The sequence below is a fragment of the Poromitra crassiceps genome, assembly GCF_964638095.1.
Source record: "Poromitra crassiceps genome assembly, chromosome: 5".
NCBI classification, from domain to species: Eukaryota; Metazoa; Chordata; class Actinopteri; order Beryciformes; family Melamphaidae; genus Poromitra; species Poromitra crassiceps.
In genome coordinates this window covers 17825862-17847647 of record NC_139642.1, presented here as the reverse complement: position 1 = coordinate 17847647, position 21786 = coordinate 17825862, and the positions used below count along the sequence as shown (strand labels likewise).

At 44.6% G+C, this 21786-nt stretch overlaps 1 protein-coding gene across 3 annotated transcripts in view; it reads left to right on the top strand.

The window, feature by feature from the left end:
- LOC310776864 (autophagy-related protein 16-1-like) overlaps window positions 1–21786 on the top strand; it is a 37291-nt gene that overhangs the window by 10175 nt on the left and 5330 nt on the right. For 2 of the 3 annotated variants that reach the window (XM_083637066.1, XM_083637065.1), the window contains exons 5-16: window positions 1311–1384; window positions 2296–2365; window positions 2470–2651; window positions 5019–5084; window positions 7355–7441; window positions 8862–8921; window positions 9029–9073; window positions 15123–15225; window positions 17785–17890; window positions 19421–19491; window positions 20390–20461; window positions 21274–21394. In XM_083637066.1, the coding sequence (XP_083493192.1) occupies window positions 1311–1384; window positions 2296–2365; window positions 2470–2651; window positions 5019–5084; window positions 7355–7441; window positions 8862–8921; window positions 9029–9073; window positions 15123–15225; window positions 17785–17890; window positions 19421–19491; window positions 20390–20461; window positions 21274–21394 (1057 nt within the window). The remainder of the gene's footprint in view (window positions 1–1310; window positions 1385–2295; window positions 2366–2469; window positions 2652–5018; window positions 5085–7354; window positions 7442–8861; window positions 8922–9028; window positions 9074–15122; window positions 15226–17784; window positions 17891–19420; window positions 19492–20389; window positions 20462–21273; window positions 21395–21786) is intronic. The other variant, XM_083637067.1, reaches the window with a different exon arrangement.

Here is a 21786-nt window from a genome sequence, read left to right as displayed (position 1 = left end):
ATCAGTGATGCCATCCATTAGTGAGTGATCTCATCAGTGATGTCATCAGTGAGTGAGTGATGTCATTAGTGATGTCACCTGAGCATTTTGAGGGTTGTCAGTCAGTCAGCTTCCTTCCGACTTTCAGATTGAGGCCGGCAGCCAGCTTGCCTGGCAAAAAGAGAATTGGAACACAGCCCTGGACTTCATGTGAGAACCAGTAGGCTCTTTCACACCGGCTATGAAAGCCGAAAAATGCACGGAAATTAGGATTCGCGGCTCCGATGTGAAAGGCATGAACGCGCGTTGGTGGGTAATTCTTGTACGCCTTTTGTCCCGGCACCAAAGGTTGTCACATCGCCGTATTGGCGGACAACCCGCCTCCACTTGAAAGGTCGTCGCAGCGAGCCGGAAAAGGTGCGAATGGTCAGCTCATTCATAAAGAAATTACAGGGGAAATCACCTCATGTATCAAGAAAGTGACGAGTGAAAGTAAAAAAAGTAGACTGATAGACAGACCTATCTCCACACACCACACTTTGCACTGTGCGAGGCAGCGCTTCATACGAATCGCTCATAAGATCGTGGTGTTTTTGCAATGTCAGCGTAGGTAATTATTATGTATATTAACTTTATTACAACTTTGGCATGGCAATATCTGCTGCTTTACCTTAACACAGTGTGACTGTTACAGTCACAACAGCCAACTAGTCCGCTGCTCTCGCTTCAGGCAGCCTCGCACTGTCCCCCTGTTTAGTGCAGGCTGCGCTGAACAGAGACCACTGAGGTGAGGTGTCAAGATTTCATCTCTGAGGCCTCTGATAGGCTATTGCTTGATGTGTAACCAATCAGATAGCGCTGTGGGCGGGACATTGCTCCAGACACAGAACTACTGTAGGAGAGGATTCTTCCAGGTGCAGCAGCCGCAAATTAGCGCATTTTTTTATTAAGTTATGATATCGGCAAATGAAAATGCCGATACAGATCTCCTCAGCGGACTAGGAGAAGGAGGAAAGTCTGTTGTTGAATTGAATTCGTTCATCATACAGTAGCCTAGGCTACACTAACCTATGAAAATATTAATTTGGGCTAGGAGGAGCTGGAAATCCCTCTGCTCGCCTTTCAATGCGGGAGCGGGGGATTTCACCTGAAAGTACAAAGCAGCACGGTAATGTGGCCGTGCTGCTTGGCTCGTGTGAAAGCAATTTCTGTGGCGAGGCGGCTGCCTTTATGGGACTCCTAAACGGCTATTTTTGCGCGATCTGTGTATGAAAGAGCCTAGAGATGTGGGTTGACTGTGTGTGTGTGTTGTTTCTGTGTTTTTGTATCAGCTGGCCCAGAGTGTGATCGACCTGAACAACCAGATCCAACAGAAAGACAAGGAGATCCAGAGCAACGAGGCCAAGTCAGTCCCCCCCCCCCCCACACACACACACACACACACACACACACACACACACGCACAGCGTTGCATACAGTGGTCGACGAATTGGCACCCCACTGCGCTGTGGGCTTCAAGGTATCTCTGCTTGTATGAGTCTGGACAGACATGGATGTTGACTTGCTCAATTTGTTCGCGATGTGGTATTTCTGGTTTTGTAGTGTTCTATTCCTCAAAAGGTGGGTTATCATTCATTCATTGCATTATATGCCATAGTGTTCTCTTGCACCTTTCGAAGCAAAATGTTGTAGTTATAGGGTTAGGGGTTGTAGTTGGGTTAAATGTTGTAGTTATAGGGTTAGGGGTTGTAGTTGGGTTAAATGTTGTAGTTATAGGGTTAGGGGTTGTAGTTGGGGTAAATGTTGTAGTTATAGGGTTAGGGGTTGTAGTTGGGTTAAATGTTGTAGTTATAGGGTTAGGGGTTGTAGTTGGGGTAAATGTTGTAGTTATAGGGTTAGGGGTTGTAGTTGGGTTAAATGTTGTAGTTATAGGGTTAGGGGTTGTAGTTGGGGTAAATGAAGCAAAATGTTGTAGTTGGGGTAAATGGGGTAAATGGGCTACTTGGATTCAGAAATCAGGGAAAGAGGGGGTACTGAAGCCAAAAAAAAAGGCATCCACAGAGCATTTGTAACATTTCAACAGCTTATTAGTTGACATTCAACAATTCAACTGTTTAACAGATGTTTAACAGATGATCTATAGAGTCTATGTGACTATTCATGAACATACCTACATCATTTATTACACTAGGTGCAGGTGTGTTGAACGGGAAGTAAACGTGGCTACAATAAGATACAATATAACAGGATATTGGTAATATGCATATGATGGATATAGAGCTGGATGTAAAGTCTTGTGGTCTTGCCGTGTCTCAGGATGTTGGAGTACCAGCAGCAGATCTCCAGCCTGGAGGGAGAGTGTCGGGATCTGAGGAGCTTTCTGCAGGTAGGAAGGAACCAGCTCACATCTTCAGCCCTGGTCTGTCCGCTCCAGATCCGCTCCGGTATTTCCCCTTAACCCCCTCCCTGTCCCCCCCCGCCCGCCTGCAGGACCTGGAGCGAGCCAATCAGACGCTGAAGGACGAGTACGACGCGCTGCAGATCACCTTCAACGCTCTGGAGGAGAAGCTGAGGAGGACCACCGAGGACAACCAGGAGCTGGTGTCCCGCTGGATGGCGGAGAAGGCCCAGGAGGCCAACCGCCTCAACGCCCAGAACGAGAAGGACTGCAGGTACTGCCTAACCCGAGACAAATCGTCACACTTCCGATACTAGAGCTTTGAGCCAGTTTAGATCCACAGTTTGTGTTGATGATCAGAATAATGTTCAGATAGAGCGATGCTCTTATCACCCAGCTGCTGTCAGCATCATTATATGAAATACCCTCTGCACCAGAATCACATCCAGTCAAGAACGTAGGCCGGCAGGGTTCCCCAAATAGCGGCCCGCTGCGTGGCCCACTTCTGTTGTAACATTTCAGTCTGGAAGATTTTTCAATAATCTTGATGACTAAAAGGCTAAAAGTAATCTCATGTGTAAGAAATTACTGTTAAACACTGAGGAAGTTCAGTCACATCACAACCGTCTAATCCTACTGTTCATTTAAAATGAGCTATTCCTCTAAATCTGATTTCAAACTGCCAGCACCGGCGTTGGTCGCCCGGCAACCCCAACCGGCAGCCCCCCCCCGCATGGACGTTTTTGCCCATCGGCCCTTGGCCCTCAGCATAAGTTGGCCCTTGGGGGGAACTAATTGGGGACCCCTGACGTAGGGTCTGCACAAAAATCACACAGGGTATCTGAGGGGTCTTGAAAAGTATTAAATCAATCAATTTAGGGAAAATTGGGAAAAAAAGTCTTAATAAAGGTAAAGTCCCACTGATTGTCACACAATGTGTGAAATTTGTTCTCCGCATTTGACCCATCCCCTGGGGGAGCGGTGAGCAGCAGCAGCAGCGCCGCGCTCGGGAATCATATGGTGATCTAACCCCCCAATTCCAACCCTTTGATGCTGAGTGCCAAGCAGGGAGGCAAATGGGTCCCATTTTTATAGTCTTTGGTATGACTCGGCCGGAGATCGAACTCACAACCTCCCAGTCTCAGGGCGGACACTCAGACCACAAGGCCACTGAGCTGGTCACCATTTGAGAGGTATTACATTTTGTAGCTATTGTGCTGATGGTGTTAAATTAGCATATGAATCGTCTCATATCGATCGCAGACCCCTGAATTGAATCAGCAGACTTTGTGAAACATATCGTTGTCCAAAGAATCAATATAATATCGTATTGTGATGAAACTTGTGATTTACACGCCTATCGCTGATGTGACGAAAGTGGCGTCGAGCTCTTAACACGTTGAGTGCCATGGACGAGATATCTCGTCTTACATAATCCAACCGTTAAGTGCCAAAGACGAGATATCTCGTCTTACATAAACATTTTTGTTTTTGACGGTGGGACATCGATCAACCCCTTTTACGTCTCCTATAGCAGAATTGGAGGAAGAGAATGTGTATAATCTATTTTACCGACCAGCTAGGTGGCGACGGTGCCCTCCCGACAGATAGAAAGTCAACCAAAAGCAGCCGCCTCCCGCGGCTGCTTCCTCCATTCTCAAGGAAATGGCTTGCCGATTTTACAGTCATCAGTCACCAGACTCGCCGCTCTCGGGCCGCGCCAGCAGCAGCACACGGGGGATTGCAAATTTGCATAATATATTATGGGTAAAACACACTTTGAAACGCCCGCAGAAAGGCCAGAATCGCACGCATTCCGAAAACCCAGAAACGAACGAGCCTCATTCTCATACTGTAGGCGGGGAGGGAGGCTGCTCAAACTCGCTGCCAGGGAGGGAGGCTGCAGCAGAGCACTCGCTTGTGACAAACGCAGGCTGAAAGCCACTAGACACGCCCACGGAGGGAGGAGTTGAAGGAGAGGGCGTTCGGAACTATATTGTTTGGATGTCTGATCTCTCACTGATGCCAAAAATAAATGGTTAAAGTGACTGTTCTGCCTGTTTGATTGAATTTCACAAAACTGCGATTATCTCAGCTTTCACTCTCAGACAGCTGAAACCATGCTGTACTCAACGGCTAATATCTACATAACTACTAACTCTACAAACTAACTCTTTTAGACAGAGAAAGCACACATTCTATTAGTACTTTTGTGAACTTCGTGTTCACAAACTCCAAGCAGAAAAGAATCCTCGGCTCTTGTAAAATGAGCCAGAATCCTCAAAAAACGGCCTGGCAGAAGCTACCTACAGCAAAAAAAAAACGGCTGGCAGTCAATGTGTTAAAATATATTGAAAGTCTTAAAAAGGTATTGAATTTAACTTCAGGATTCCTGCAGATACCCTGAGTCAAGAACAGGGTCTGCACCAAACTCACATCCAGTCTAGAACATATGCTCTCCACCAAACTCACATCCAGTCAAGAACAATGGAAAAACGATACACTACACACGCACACAGACACACACACGCACACACACACACACACACACACACACACACACGTGAAGGTCTGGAGTATGGGATTTTGTTTTGATAGAAACTGTGGAGGAACCTGGTGTGTTGTGTGTGTTGTGTTCCAGACGCAGACAGGCCAAGCTGCAGAAGGACCTGGCTGACGCAGCCAAGGAGCCTTTTGCCATCGACCCGTGAGTACAGATCCCTCTGTTCACCTGTTTCATCCACCAGCTTTACATTTAGAAATGCTGCAAATATGTTTCTATGCAATTAGGTGTTTGAATCAGCTCAGTTGAAGCCCATAAAAAGGCTTCTAAATGTAGAATGTCACTAACATGACGCTGCCAGATGGTCTGTTTTCACATGAGCATATGGGAACGAGTTGCTCGGGAAACCCTTTCAAAGAGCAGGCACTTTAAAAGAAATAGCCGGCAGGTGATTGGATGAGCCATCTGTCTATCATCAGGGTATCCGCGGGGTCTTGAAAGGTATTAAAAGTTGATAAATCAATTTAGGGGAAATGAAGACCCTTAAAAAGTATTAAAAAGTCTTTATTGCCATGTGAGAGGTAAAACATTGTGTAGCTAATATGCTGATGGTGTTAAATGAGCATAGGATATCATCCCATATCGATCGCAGACCCCTGAATTGAATTGATAGACATCGTATCGCGACAGACTTTGTGATATCGGAAAATATCGTATCATTCTCCAAAGAATCTATATAATATTGTATCGTCTGGTGGAAAGTGTACGTGTGGTGTGATTTGTTGTTTATGAGGGTGAGGACCAGGGGTCTCATTTATCAATACGTGCCTAGAATCCATACTAAGACTATGACAGTAACTGTCTACGCCAGTGGTTCTCAACTGGTGTAGCCTCAGGACCCACTATTTTCCTTGTCATGAAGCCGCGACCCAAATTTCAGATTTTTTTTTAAACCACTCAAATTTATTGCACAAAAAATAGCGCATTAATTTAATACACAATGCCTTCATGCACTGTTATAAACCTCAAATGAACAAAAAAGTGCAACAGAAGTGCAACTAGGGCTAAAAACCAATTGAAATAAGGCAGACTTGAATTACAGGCCTATATGTTTTTAAATTTAAACAAGTCAAACTGGTCATGCTCAGAAAGTCTTATTTGAACTGTATGAAATATGAAATAAAAGGCAGACTTATCTTGAATTACATGCCTATATGTTTTTAAACAAGTTAATAATAATAATAATAATAATAATAATAATAAAACAAGTTAACCTGGTCATGCTAATCCAGTTTCAATAGTCTGAATTTAACTACCGTAATATGAAATAAAAAGGCAGACTTTTCTTGAATCACAGGCAGGCTATATGCTTTTTAGTTAAACTGGTCATAACTTTTAATTAAACTGGGGCCATGCTAATCCAGTTTCAATAATCTGAATTGAACTAAAATTAAATATGAAATGAAAAGGCAGACTTCTCTTGAATTACAGGCAGAGCATATGCTTCAGCTTGTTAAACAAGTAAAACTGGTCAGGCTAATCCAGTTTCAATAATCTGAATTTAACTCAAATGAAATATGAAAAAAAAAAAAAAAAAATTGCCAATGTCCGCGACCCAATCAAAACGGCCCCGCGACCCACCTTTGGGTCGCGACCCACCAGTTGAGAAACGCTGGTCTACGCCATCCAATCTGTGTTTCACAATCTAGTGTGGTCTTGCAAAGGTATTCCATGCATAAGAAAAAACACTTACAAAGACAACTTAGGCCAATAATTGGGTGCCGAAAAGGCACGGTAAACACAGGTGCAAGCAAAACACTAATGAGGGTTTCCAACTAACATGATTGGAATTTGGAAACCCTCATTAGTGTGTTGCTTGCACCTGGGTTTACCGTGCCTTTTTGGCACAAAATGGCCCCTGTGAAAAGGGTCTATTCTGAGCCTTGCACATTCTGGGAGACAAGTGTGCACACCTGCTGCAGGCAATTACCCCCTTATCAATTCACTCCACATTCCACATGTGGCTCCGCCCCAATCCAACCATAAATGGTCGATGCCAATTACCACATGAGGCTATGAATGAGCCTGATTATCAGTTGAGCAGGGAAAGTGCATGCAGGTGTGCGTGCCGTCACTCGATTGGTTAGTGGCTCTTTGAGTTCATCCTTAGTAGGCATCAGGAGAGCAGGAGAGCCCTGTGGAGGAGATGTTTGTCCAGCAGCTACAGCAGCAAGAAAGCCTTTGACGTTTCCAGCAGCCACTTTCCGAAATGTTGACGTTCAAACTGTGGTTGCTGGTTGCCTCCTGCAGAGTCCAGTGACAGAGTTAAGCCCCCTGCTGGCTGGACTGTGAACTGACCAGTGTTCTCCTCTGTTCTGTCTGTTCTCCTGTGTTTGTTCTCCTGTGTCTGTTCTCCTCTGTATGTCTTCTGTTTGTTCTCCTCTTGTTTGTTCTCCTGTATCTGTTCTCCTCAGGGACGATGACATCGAGGTTCTGGCAGAGGAGGCAGGGAAGGGAGGCGGAGAGCTTTCCCCCAACAGAGCACTCAGCAGGACCCCCAGGTCAGAGGTCACTCACACTCGACCACACACTGATGGCCCGTTCCTTTCAAACTGAGAAATGGGAATGTGACTGTTCAAAGGTCATGAGCTCCGACGGTGACGTCACCAGTGCTCGTATTTTCTCTCCCAAACTCGGAAGAGCCTCAGCAGCCCCGACCTCAAAAATCCAAGATGGCTGCTCTGCACATCAACAATAGTTAAAGGGATACTCCACTTTTTCGGGAGTTTAGCTCATTTGCCACATCCCCCCTCCCACATAACCAAGATACACCATGCCTTACCGGCACTGTCCGCGCAGTTTACAGTGAGCTCCAGTCGTGAAGTTAGTTAGTCTCGCCATAGAATGGAGGGTAATGCTGATGCTAATCAAACTGAAGTTGTCAGGATGACTTAAACATCATATTTAAAGCTGGAAACCAGGTTCGTGTAAAAAAACAGAATTCTCCTTTAAAGTCGAGTTGAACCCAAAAATGACTTATTTTCTTTTAGTTCAAATACCTGGGTATTCAGTGCACCTATTTAATAATGTATGCAAAAAACCCACAAAAATCTAATTTCTTTAGTTGTTCACACTTTTTCACATCAAAAGTTCATTTTTCAAGATTTCATTCATAACAGTAATCTACAGTTTGCTGACGTCACCTAGTACTATAAAATTTCTACTCCATTTCAACCAATCAAATTTCTACTCCATTTCAACCAATCATATCACGACATGGCAGCTGTCAATCAAATCTTCATTTCAGGATAATTTTCTCTTCCAAATGAAGGGGAAAATGGCACCTAGTGCCTGTCATCTGGCAGAGTTTCTAGCCCATAAACTAACTATTAACTTGACCAATTATGCAAACTAAATCAAACGGTAATGTCTAAGAATGCAAAGAAATGTAACTGGCTCGTTAAAACTTGCATTCCAGGAATATTATTTAATGCAATAGCGATAAGCCTCAGAGAGCCTGGTTGACAGGGATCGGAGATTCCAGGCCGACAGGCTGCACACTCGGCAACACGAAGGCAGCTGGCTGCCTGCGGCTCGCTGAGCTCCACTCAGCCACTAACCTCGCGTCAGCAGGCTCTTCCCGAGGAGAGCGCCACGACACGCTGAATCCCACTCGATTTGGAGGCGGAACACGCCAGGATTGGCAAAAGCCCAATCCAGTCCCCAGAATTGTCAAATAAAATCATCGACATGCTACTATGACCCACCTCCCAACCAAGTTATGTTTTGAGTCTGAAACGGACTCCGACGCGACGAACGGGTTCAGTTCGACTTTAAGAATCTTGGTATTTGAAAGTTTGCCTTAAGAGTCTTTATGTGGTTGTTTCTTTTCCATAGTCAGATTTGTATTCCACCTGTTTCTTGTTTTGAATTTGTTTTGGGGGTTTGAAATTGTATTTTGTTTGTTTGTTTGTTCTCCAGTAAGCGGATATCCCAGCCTCCCCCCGGTGGGCTCCTGGACTCCATATCCAACATATTTGGGTATGTGTGTTTTAAAATGGCCTCCCGTCTCTGGGCTGTTAAAGTGGGCGTGACCATGTTGTGATTGACGACCTGTCTATCTGCCCGTCTGTCTGTCTTGTCTGCAGCGTGTCTGAGTGTGTCCAGCCTGGACTCCTCCCACCACACTCCAGGTGAAGGACCTGTCTGTCTGGCTGTGCGTTCACACGGCGCTCAGGCTGGCTGTGGGCGGGGCCACAGGCTCTGACATTTTGGAGATATGTTGTGGAAATTTACTGAGTGTTTCCGAAAGCATGTAGGGACATTAATTCCGCAATGCAGAAAAAATGGATGGAATCATAATTTTGTAATCAAAATGGAATCCACTGTAAAACATGGATTATTGCAGAATTTTCCATAATTTGGCTGGACTTGATAAAAGTAGGCCTAATTATCAAAATCAAAGTAGACATAATTATTGCCCTACGGCACTTCACAACTTGGTTGTTGTCACTTTGAAAAACCTGTCGAAGAGGCTGTCTGAGAGAGCAAAGTGTTAAAAAAAAAATATCGATTCTAACCCTTAGATTAAAATTAAAGTGGAAAAAAACAATTTGGAAAAATACATAAAACCTGATTTCATATGGCCCTAACCATGGCTGGATTTGAATTGTCAACAAAAATACCTCCTAAACTAGACCTTGACATGGACGGAGAACATCCTGAGGTCAAGGAAAGATGTGAAGGAGAATTCATAAGGACTTAGGAAAAGATGACCGCGGTGCTAAGAGAATCCAAATGCACTACGCTACGTACGTAGGCTAAGCTTCGCCGGGCTCAATATGCCACTGAGTGACTGAAACACTGGCTAATTTCAATGGTAAAACCCGTTTTGAAATGTGTGTCCGCGTTAGCAAGCTAATCAGCCTATTGGTTTGCCACAAGGAATTGTCGGACGGTATTATCGACTTTGCGTCCGTAAAGGATGGAATTCAGGAAGCATTGAAGCTCCTTTCCTTAGCGGTTAGCGAATTTAAACTGCTCTTATTATCATGGCTGCCACTTCAGTACTTCTGGGCCGCGTTGCACAGCAAGAAAAATCGTCTGTAGCCCCCGTTCTGAAGAGACTTAACACCAAACATCAGCCCATAGCAGACGGCAAATGGCAATTTCAGTTGCATGTTGTTTACTTTAAGATGTCAGACTTTACACAGATTTACTTTTGTGGTGTTATGTAATAATACAGTCATGTTCATTCTGTGAAACCCTGTATAAAGAGTTCAAAACTCAAACTGTGAGGAGATCTCCAATTAACTAAAGATTTCACAAACTGCGTTGGTTACGACATGCTTTTGGAAACACATGGGGGGGGGGGGATAATTTATTTCAAGACATTTTTAGCGCAGCCACTGTCTGAACCGCCCCACACCTGATTGGCTGCTGACTGTCAACACCTGGCTGAAACCTCAGCCGTGGTGCCCCAGCGCCTCGCCCCACAGGCCACTGATGGTTTTGCTCGCAGTGTGAACGCACGGTCCGGGTTTGCGATTATTCTTGGCAATAATCTTAATACTAAACAATAACCTGTTTGCAATAACCCTGTTTACAACAAGTGTGTAGGCGGCCATCGCTCCTGTGTGGTTAAAGCCCGACAGAGGCAACTTCATGGACTTCATGGTGTGCATGAAGTTGCCTCTAGAGGTTGCTGTGTTTCTCACCCCCTTTAAGTACAGTAGATGACAAGATTTCCCCATGATACTGTTGCTCTTGGTTAACCGGGTGTTGGACAGTCTCCTCTCCTGCTGAAGGCAATATGTTGCCCCAGAAGCTGTCCTGTTATCTCTCCATCTACATTATAGTATACTTGCGCTGTTCACGTCAGCTGCGTCGAGCCGCATTTTCTGGGAGCTGCTCGCCAGCCGCGGTGCAGCCCTCAGCGCATTTCGGCGAGGGCGTTGATGCTGTTGCGTGTTTTCCACATAGATCACATGCAGTGATTGGGTCCCCATGTTGAGTGTCCACCATAGAAAATATTTTAGGGTAGACACTTTTTTGAAGATTCTAATTGGTCCGCTCAGGTCATATCTGTGTTGTGTTAAACTCGGCTTGTTTGATAAATTATTCTAATTTTAATCATTGGGTGAAGACAGAACTGCAGCGGGTCGAGTTAAAGTCAAGTTTATATCCCACAGGACATTTTCCTTATTTTTTAAGCCGCCACGGTGTTTTTAGTAGACTTGGGTTGGAATTAAAACTGATAGATTTTTAGTTGTATTGTAAAACAAACAGACACAGGGGGGAAATAATGAAGTCTTCCGTCTCAGCATTTCAATTTTGAAGATGTAACAACACTTGTGCGGTACAATCGTGTGTTACGCTTTGTTCACACCATACACCAACCATACGCCAAAGCCATGCTGAAGCTGAGCTCACGCTAAACCGATCACACAAGAAGCACTCTCTTTTCCTCGGCGCTGCCTTCCCTCCGCCCACAACTTGCATTGACTTCATGCCTGGCAGCTCAGGTTCAGCACGCTGCACATTTGGAAAATGGAAAACTATCGGAGAAGCTGAAACTTATCGGTTCAGCGTGGCTTCGGCGTGGCGTGCGGCTGGTGTGAACGGACTCGCCTGTTAACAAGGACGCTGAAATGAAACTGCATGGCTTCAGCGTGGGATTGGCATATGGTGTGAACGTGCACTTAATCTTAATTGAAAAGATTCTTATCACACACGCGCACACACACACACACATATGCACACTTTACCAAACAGGTATTATCCGTCAGATTTTAGGACATCGGAGAAACTGGGTCCATGACCCAAACAGTCTCCAAGTAGGATTTACCAGCTCAAAACTGACTTCAATGGTTTTAAGTAGGAGCAGGGTTCCCACAGTCATGGGAAATCTAGGAAGGTCATGGAATTACTAAATCTTGTTTTCCAGGCCTGGAAAAGTCATGAAATTAGTAAAAAAAAAACTTTAAAGTTTTGGAAAAGTCATGGAATTAGTAAAAAGAAAACTTTAAAGTTTTGGAAAAGTCATGGAATTTTGATGTGTGTAATGGAAGTGCTACAGTAATCTTCTGTGGATAACCTTCCACGTAACGTAACGGCAAACAAGATTCTGTAGGTGTTGATGTAACGTAGCTCGAATGTGGATTTGAGTGCTGCTTGTATTTTATTTTAATATTTTTTTATAGAAAATTCCTGTTTTATTTCAATAGCTTCTATGTAATGTGATGCAGTGACTCTGAAGCACTAAAATCAAATATCAAGAGGTGTGTCCTCTTTGTCCAGTGTAGTAATGTATTGTTTCAGAGTCACCGCCTTTTGAAATTTCATCCATGAAAATGTGTGGGAACCCTGTAGGAGGCTCAGATGGACTGGGCCTGACCTCAGATCAGTTCTGTCTTCCTGATGTGACTGCATATTAACTGAAGGCCTGACCACAGATCAGTTCTGTCTTTCTGATGTGACTGCATATTAACTGAAGGCCTGATCACAGATCAGTTCTGTCTTTCTGATGTGACTGCATATTAACTGAAGGCCTGACCTCAGATCAGTTCTGTCTTTCTGATGTGACTGCATATTAACTGAAGGCCTGACCACAGATCAGTTCTGTCTTCCTCATGTGACTGCATATTAACTGAAGGCCTGACCACAGATCAGTTCTGTCTTCCTGATGTGACTCCATATTAACTGAAGGCCTGACCACAGATCAGTTCTGTCTTCCGGATGGGACTCCATATTAACTGAAGGCCTGACCACAGATCAGTTCTGTCTTCCTGATGTGACCGCATATTAACTGAAGGCCTGATCACAGATCAGTTCTGTCTTACCTGATGTGACTCCATATTAACTGAAGGCCTGACCACAGATCAGTTCTGTCTTTACTGATGTGACTCCATATTAACTGAAGGCCTGACCACAGATCAGTTCTGTCTTCCTGATGTGACTCCATATTAACTGAAGGCCTGAAGGCCTGATCACAGATCAGTTCTGTCTTTCCTGATGTGACTGCATATTAACTGAAGGCCTGATCACAGATCAGTTCTGTCTTTCTGATGTGACTGCATATTAACTGAAGGCCTGACCTCAGATCAGTTCTGTCTTTCTGATGTGACTGCATATTAACTGAAGGCCTGACCACAGATTCTTTCTGATGTGACTGCATATTAACTGAAGGCCTGACCACAGATCAGTTCTGTCTTCCTGATGTGACTGCATTGAACGCCTGATCACAGAGCAGTTCTGTCTTCCTGATGTGACTGCATTGAAGGCCTGACCACAGATCAGTTCCGTCTTCCTGATGTGACTGCATATTAACTGATGACAATCCGTCTTGTAAAAGGATGACGTTTAATTATTTATCCTCAGTCAAGTTAGCAGAGGTTAGCCGGCTCGGCTGGGTGGAAGTCTCTAGTGCGCATGCTCCAGGGCAGCAAGGCATTGAGATTGTGTTTTATAGATGAGTGGAGCTAGTCCTCCAGGGTCTGAGGCCAGTTTGGTCATGGTGTGTTTAGATGAGTGGAGCTAGTCCTCCAGGGTCTGAGGCCAGTTTGAGCATGGTGTGTTTAGATGAGAGTGGAGCTAGTCCTCCAGGGTCTGAGGCCAGTTTGAGCATGGTGTGTTTAGATGAGTGGAGCTAGTCCTCCAGGGTCTGAGGCCAGTTTGAGCATGGTGTGTTCAGATGAGAGTGGAGCTAGTCCTCCAGGGTCTGAGGCCAGTTTGAGCATGGTGTGTTTAGATGAGTGGAGCTAGTCCTCCAGGGTCTGAGGCCAGTTTGATCATGGTGTGTTTAGATGAGTGGAGCTAGTCCTCCAGGGTCTGAGGCCAGTTTGAGCATGGTGTGTTTAGATGAGAGTGGAGCTAGTCCTCCAGGGTCTGAGGCCAGTTTGATCATGGTGTGTTCAGATGAGAGTGGAGCTAGTCCTCCAGGGTCTGAGGCCAGTTTGAGCATGGTGTGTTCAGATGAGAGTGGAGCTAGTCCTCCAGGGTCTGAGGCCAGTTTGAGCATGGTGTGTTTAGATGAGAGTGGAGCTAGTCCTCCAGGGTCTGAGGCCAGTTTGAGCATGGTGTGTTCAGATGAGAGTGGAGCTAGTCCTCCAGGGTCTGAGGCCAGTTTGAGCATGGTGTGTTTAGATGAGAGTGGAGCTAGTCCTCCAGGGTCTGAGGCCAGTTTGAGCATGGTGTGTTCAGATGAGAGTGGAGCTAGTCCTCCAGGGTCTGAGGCCAGTTTGAGCATGGTGTGTTCAGATGAGAGTGGAGCTAGTCCTCCAGGGTCTGAGGCCAGTTTGAGCATGGTGTGTTTAGATGAGAGTGGAGCTAGTCCTCCAGGGTCTGAGGCCAGTTTGCACAAAACTCCTTGAGTTAAGATTTTCCTTCAAGTCTGAGGTTTTAAGGTTTTTAAGGTTTCCATGAAATAAAATTGGTTGCACAAAACACTTTTAAATCTTCTCCTTAAAGGAACACTCACCGATTTCTCAACTAGCTTTGTATCATTACAAAATCTGTAGCATCTCTGAAAGCTGTTTAGCAGACATTCGTTTAGTTTGACAGTTATTGAGAGTTGATTTGAGTTAAGTTGTGGACCAGTGATGTCATTCATGCACAAATGACATCACTGGTCCACAGTGTTGGGCAAGTTACTTACAAAATGTAATATACTACATATTACTAGTTCCTTTCATTTGAAAGTAATAAGTTACTTTACAATATTACTGTCTGTGTAGAGTAACTCGTTAGTTATTACACTACTTTTGCATTACTTTCACTGTAATAACAGCAGCAGCAGAATGACATCGCTGCCCCGGGACCATCATGAAAAATAATGTCAACCGTCTTGAAGTCAGTGTAAACAATCCAAAATTCTAAATGTTATTCTTTTCCTTTGTTATTGTCATCTGTAGTGGTTATTTGCATAAAAGCTTAATCAAAAAGTTTTTGATTAGGAAATGATTTAAATGTGTGCTTTGATAAAATCGATTTGTAACTTGAGTTACTTGACAAAGTAACTGGTTACTGAAATCCTAGAAGTAATAAGTTATATTACTGAGTTACTGCTAAAAGTAATACATTACATGTAATATGTTACTTTTGTAATGAGTTACCCCCAACACTGCTGGTCCACAACTTAACTCAAATCAACTCCGACTTTAAGGGAAAATCTTAACTCAAGCTGTTGTATGCAAACGGGCCCCTGGGAGCTGTTGGTGACCGCGGTGTCTCCCCTCCCCTCAGACGGCGGCCGGCCAACTCGTTCAGCTCGTCGCCGGAGTGCGCAGAGGCCCCCAGTGGAGTGTGTGCCGAGGTGCGCGTCCCGTCCACAGCCCTGCACGTCTTTGTAAGTCTCTTCTCTTTCTCCATTGCTCTCCACCACTCAACCAGTGTCACCAGTTTCAGGTGTCTCAGTCACCTGAAATTGATTTAGGAGAACTGAATTTGAATTGTGAGAGCTGAATACAGTTTCAGAGTAATTGAATTTGATGTTACATTCACCTTCAAGTTGATTGGAATTCAGTTTCAAACGAATGAATTCAATTTCAAATGATGCTATTTCAGTTTTCCATTACAATTATTCAGGTTAAGTAATTCACATTGTTGTTCAAATAAAGTTTTTCAATGCTGTTATTCAAGTTGAGCAGTTAATATGCAATTATAAATAATTCAAATTCAGTTTCTAGTGACACATACTTCTGATCATGGGTCCTGTAGTGTTTGCCCGGCCTTGCTTTATAGATGAACTGCGACTCCCATGCTAGCCTGGGAAAAACCATCCTGATGATAACATGACTTCACGTTCAATTTTGCTCTGTCTGGACTTCCAGCGGAGTTTATCGTGGGAAAGATGTTTTCGCCGTTCTTCTGAGTGGATTTGGATTAGGGCTGCACGATTAATCGTATTTTAATCGTCATCGCGATATGAAAATGCGCGATGAACACATCGCAAAAGTCACGTGTTATCGCAAAAAAAAAAAGTACAGTGCACCTGAACGCAACATGCAAGATACTAGGGGTGGGGGAAAAAATCGATTCACCTAAGTATCGCGATTTTTAATGTCACGATTTTTTGGATCGATCTTTTATTCCAGAATCGATAATCGCAAATTAAAAAAAAAAAAAAAAAAAAAAAAAAAAAAATTGGTGCTTGCAGTCAGGCCACTCACTGAACACCAGGCCAGGCGCCGCCTACTGGTTTACTAGTGGTTTTATTACTTTATTAGTTAGTCTGAAGTAATAATTACACTTCAGGGTTAAAGTGGGTGCATCTCATTGTAAAATTGGACTTCAAACGGCCCAAATCTGGCTTCAAACGGCCCAAATTTCACTCGCGTTGGCCCATATCGGCCTGGCCTGCTTGGTATCTAATGCCCGGCCTGAATTATGATCCCAGTCCGCCCCTGTTTTTAACTATATCGCCCAGCCCTACTCATGATATATAATATACAGTCTCTAGTGTATGATTCAACTTTTCCCATGTTCTAATCTAGTGTAAAAAAGCAAACAAACTGAAAAAAGAAAAGAAAAAAATAAACAAAAATCGCAATAAATCGCAATATCGAATCGCAATAATCGTAGTATCGCAATACTTAAGAATCGCAATATAAATCGAATCGGCACCCAAGAATCGTGATAGTATCGAATCGGGAGATAAGTGAATCGCCACAGCCCTACAAGATACCGGCTGAATAAGTGTCCAAATGTTCATGTCATTCTGGCCAATACTCCACTTCTGTTATAACATTTCAGTCTGGAATATGGAATATCTTTCAATAATCGTTATGACTAAAAGGCTAAAAGTAATCATGTGTGAGAAATGACTGTTGGTTTTGGATTTTTTTTTTGCTTCAAGAGTGCATTTTTGTTCGTATGACCCTCAACACAGGCTTTGAGAATCCCGTGCCACTTACTGATACGTATGCTTAAATTAACACACTCATATTGCAAAATGAATTTAGGCCCTCACTGTAATACTTCAGAAGTTGAATTTGAAGTTCAGCATTAATACATGTTTTGTCTTAGATTTACCTTTGTGTGTTATTGCAATATGAAACTACATAATTGAGAATCGATTCTAGATTCTGGAATTGAGAATCGTTGGAATCGAGAATCGATTCTGGAATCGGATCGTGACCCCAGGAATCGGGATCGGATCGTGGCTTAGCCGGATCGGAGCACCCTACCCATTAATATTTTTGTTTATAGCATTTTTTTATTTATCGCAGGTCATATCGTCATCGCAATATTGAACAGTGTTATCGCACATCGCAGCTTTTCCTCATATTGTGCAGCCCTAATTTGGATTGGATTTGGCGATGCTGATTGGGTGATGGAGTTGTCTGTCAAGGACTCCCGCCCACTGAAATCACTGTGGACCGTTGGAAGTCCAGACTGCTACGTAGAGCCAAACAGAATCTGAGGTCACATGATCATGATGGTTTGAACCAGACTACTGAACCCGTGTCCACTAGTCACAGAGGGCCCATAGCCCAGGTGCATTATGGTCCAGATGAAGGTCAATGATGAACAGTAAAAGGTCTGATTACCCAGAATCCTCAACCTGCTCCTCGCCCTCTGGCTCCCAGCAGTCCCTGCTCTCTACCCAGCATGCTCTAGCAGTGCAACGCTGGTCCCAGGAGCCGCTGACATCACAGACAGGAAGTGACATCACAGCCCGAGTCAGTACAGAGATCCTCGGTGGCTCGGTGTGATGACGACGCACTTCCCACAGAACCAATCAGCACGGAGCGTCGGGGCGAGGGGGGAAGAGGAGGGGGCTGATCTCAAGTTTTCAAGCTGAGACCCAAACCAAGAAATCACAGTAGAAACTCAATCAGTGTCGACCAATAGAATCAGTGTTGATCCACTGTGTGTGTGTGTGTGTGTGTGTGTGTGTGTGTAGGAAGCTCATGACGGCGAGGTGAACGCGGTGAAGTTCAGCCCTGGCTCTCGTCTCCTAGCAACAGGAGGGATGGACCGGAGGGTGAAGCTGTGGGAGGTTGTCTCAGGTCAGCTCAAACTTATTACAACGTACTATCGTATAACACTATCTCTGCCAACATGATCTCAAAAGATATCTGCCAACATTATCGCAAAATATATCTCTGAAGGTGCGTTCACACCGACCTATTAAAGTTTTTCTCTGGCATTGAGTTTACATACAAAGTCAATGCAAACGAGCGATTGAGATATTCGCCCGGGAGAAATATCGCTGGGCGTCCGAGCGACAGAGACAGAGCGATAGGGCGAAAATTCGCTCGTCACACCGAGATGAAATATCCCAACTCGAACGAAGTTTCGCTGCCAACAGTCACTCGCTGCTCAACGCTGATTGGCTGCTGTGTTGAGAGTGAGTCAAGGATCACACTGGCTTGGAACAAACCGCTGGTTTATTGTGTGGCAACAAACCGCATTGACAGCTGATTGACAGGCTGACAGCTGACATGAAGTGAAGTCTGTACTACCGGTATAGAGCTCGCGTTAGGAGCACGCTGATAGGCTTGGCTTGTAAACAACTATGGTGGCTCGTAGTGGACAAACATCCCAGGAATCCCAGGCCGGGTCGCTATCACTCCAATGACGTCATACAAGCGAAAAAAACTAGTCTTGAGAATTGTGCCTTTTGATGAGCGATTTAAACAGCGACAGAGCGATTCCAAAGGGTTGACTCGAGCGACAGGGAGAAAAATAAATATCTCGTGTGAACACAGCTTGACTGATGTTGCAAAAAATGTGCCAGTAGTTCTGAGGACACGGTCCAAATTTGCCAAGTTTCCACGCCAAGTCTTTTACACAAAACACAAGATATCAAGTCAAGTTTATTTGTATAGCACATTTCATACACAGAGGCAATTAAAAGTGCTTCACATAAAATGGATGACAGAAGAAAATAAAAGAAGAGGATAAAATAAACATTTAAAAGCATCACAACAAAACTTTGAAAAAGAGCATAAAAAGTGCATTACGCGACAAGCGTAGTAGTTGCAAAAATAGCTAAAAACTTAGAGGACTTGAAACATCATTGGGTTTGCATAAAATCAGATAATATTTTCGTCAGTTGGTAGATCATGGCTATATAAGAAAACATGTTTAATGACTTAGTTTTCTTGTAATAGCATACCTTTTAAACCTATAATTTTATACCCTCTTTTCGCAGAACCCGGCCTGGATACGATTTATCTTTAAACTGCAGTTTTACGCAAAGTATATCATGAGTGGCTACATCAACACATCAACTGCACCCCAGAGAGCGGTGCTCGATAACTTCCGTTACTGGTGCCCGTCGACAACCAGGCCGGTTTATTTCTCTAAACCTTGCACAAAAAGAGATACGGCTACATCAATGTATATACGATACGGCTACATGCACATATCGTCACGAGTGGCTACATCAACCCGTCGTTAGAAATGTCAAAAGTCAAAACGTTAGAAACCTTTTCAAGTCATCAAAGTACTGTACAAGTCAGAGTCAAGTCACCAGGACTCGAGTCACCTAAGCTGTAACCTGTGTGTGTGTGTGTGTGTGTGTGTGTGTACAGGTCGCTGTGAGCCTAAAGGAGCCCTGACTGGCAGCAACGCGGGCATCACCAGCATCGAGTTTGACAGCGCTGTGAGTAGAGTTCTCAACAGGCCTAAGAATTCAGACCCGACTCTAGTAAGTTGAAGCCCGACGACTAATTAGCATAAATGATCAGCCCGAACTCGGGTCGGGCTGGGTCGGGTTCCGTCGGGCTCAGGCTGAAACGGAGAACTCTTAAGCTGTGCATGTGTGTGCGTGCATGAAATAGAGTGAGAGAGAGTAAAGAGAGAGTATGTGGAACGTTGGTCTGAAAAGAGGAGCGAGGCGAACAGGAGATACAGATACGAGAGTCCGTGTTTTTTTTTTGTTTTTTTAGGACTCGGGCGAGATGTTTTTACAGTAGGGATGTCAACCGATAACTGTTTAACCGCTAACTGACCATTAATAATCAGAATCAGAAAGACTTTAATGATCCCCGGGGGGAAATATACCCTTTTCACGGGGGCCATTTTGTGTCAAAAAGGCAGAGTAAACACAGGTGCAAGCAAAACACTGAAGAGGGTTTCCAAATTACAATCATGGAAGTTGGAAACCCTCATTAGTGTTTTGCTCGCACCTGCCTTTTCGACACAAAATGGCCCCCGTGAGAAGGGTCTATTGGGACAAGTTGCAGTGGCTCGCACTCAGGCATGAAATATCCACATAGCACAACATAGCATAACACAGTATCACACAGTATCTCCCTAAACGTAAAAAACAGTCAATAAAATACAATAAGATAAAATGGAATAAAATAATAACTGACGATTAATACTATGAGTTAATCAGTTAAAGAAAGTTTACTTTACCCCAAGTAATAAGTTTATTGGCACGGTAAAAGAAAAATAAGCTATACAATCTATTTCTTAAATAACTCATGCAGGCGACGTGCTGTGTATTGTGTAGCCTATACAGTGTAACAGTGTTTCTCTGTGCTTGTGGTCCTCAGGGATCCTACCTGCTGGCTGCCTCCAATGACTTCGCCAGTCGGATCTGGACTGTAGACGACTTCAGGCTGAGGGTGAGTCCGCACGGCAGCCCGCCACGGGCAGGTCCGTCCCAAAACCTGACCCCAAATTAAAACATTCCTGTACGGAACAAAAATATAAATGCGACTATTTTGTTTGTGCTCCCATTTTTCATGAGTTGAACTAAAAGATCTCTGACTTTTGACCTAAGGCTTATTTCTCTCTCATTTTGTTCACACGTGTTTAAATCCATGTTAGTGAGCACTTTCACCTGACATGACTGGGCTTACAGATACAACTTTTTTGAAGACCAGTCAGTATCTGGTGATAAAACGGCACCTTTGAGAGTGGCCTTTTATCGTGAGCGGATTTTGTTTTCTTCAGGTCGATGATGTCATGTTCTGGTCAATGATGTCATGTAAAAGGTCTGAAGCCCAGATCCGCCTCGGCAGCCATGTTGCTCCCAGCAGCCCCTGCTCTCCTCCCAGCATGCTCTAGTGAAGCAGCGCGGGGCCCCGGGGGCTGCTGACAAGACACACAGGATGTGACTTCACATCCCGGGTCTGTAGAGAGATCCTATTGGCTCGGTGTGATGACACGCGCATCCAACAAAACCAATCGCCAAGGAGCGTGGGCTCTGTGGGCGGGGCTAGGCTGGTGATCTCACTCTACTACTGAGACCAGAACTAAATGCTGCCTGCAACATGAATCTATTTATTTACGCTAATACTTTTATTCAGAGATTTATTCAGGACTTCATTCCAAAATGATGAACAATTTAGCAAATAAATGTATTGCCTCTCACACTTGGGGTTGTCAAAGTGTGTAACTCTCCTGTGTGTGTGTGTGTGTGTGTGTCCCACAGCACACCCTGACGGGCCACAGTGGGAAGGTGCTGTCAGCTCGCTTCCTATTGGACAACGCCCGCATCGTCTCCGGGAGCTACGACCGCACCCTGAAGCTGTGGGACCTCCGCAGCAAAGTCTGTACGTGATTGGTCGGCTTCTTTTGACTGACAGCTTCTCATTCTCCTCCCACAGCGGCCCGGGACGGTCTGGAGAGTAAACCTGAGCGTGTCCGGGCCTGTGGACTCCATCCTTTCATATATAGAGACAGTCTGCATGTCTGGGAATGCCCATACAGGCTCTAGAAACGCCCACAATAGACGCTGGGTTAGCCTGGGGGCGGGGTCAGGGTGGGGTAAATTGCCCCGTTCTATCCATTCAGCAAAGTTAGAATTTAGCTGATAGCCCAGCCCAGGCAGACACGATGGGGGATTTAACCACCGCAGTAAACGCACATTTGAGCAGACGTCTTGTGTTCTGCTCTAGAACCCCCAAACCTGTAGTTTAGAGCCGCAGCACCGTCTTTTGGTGAG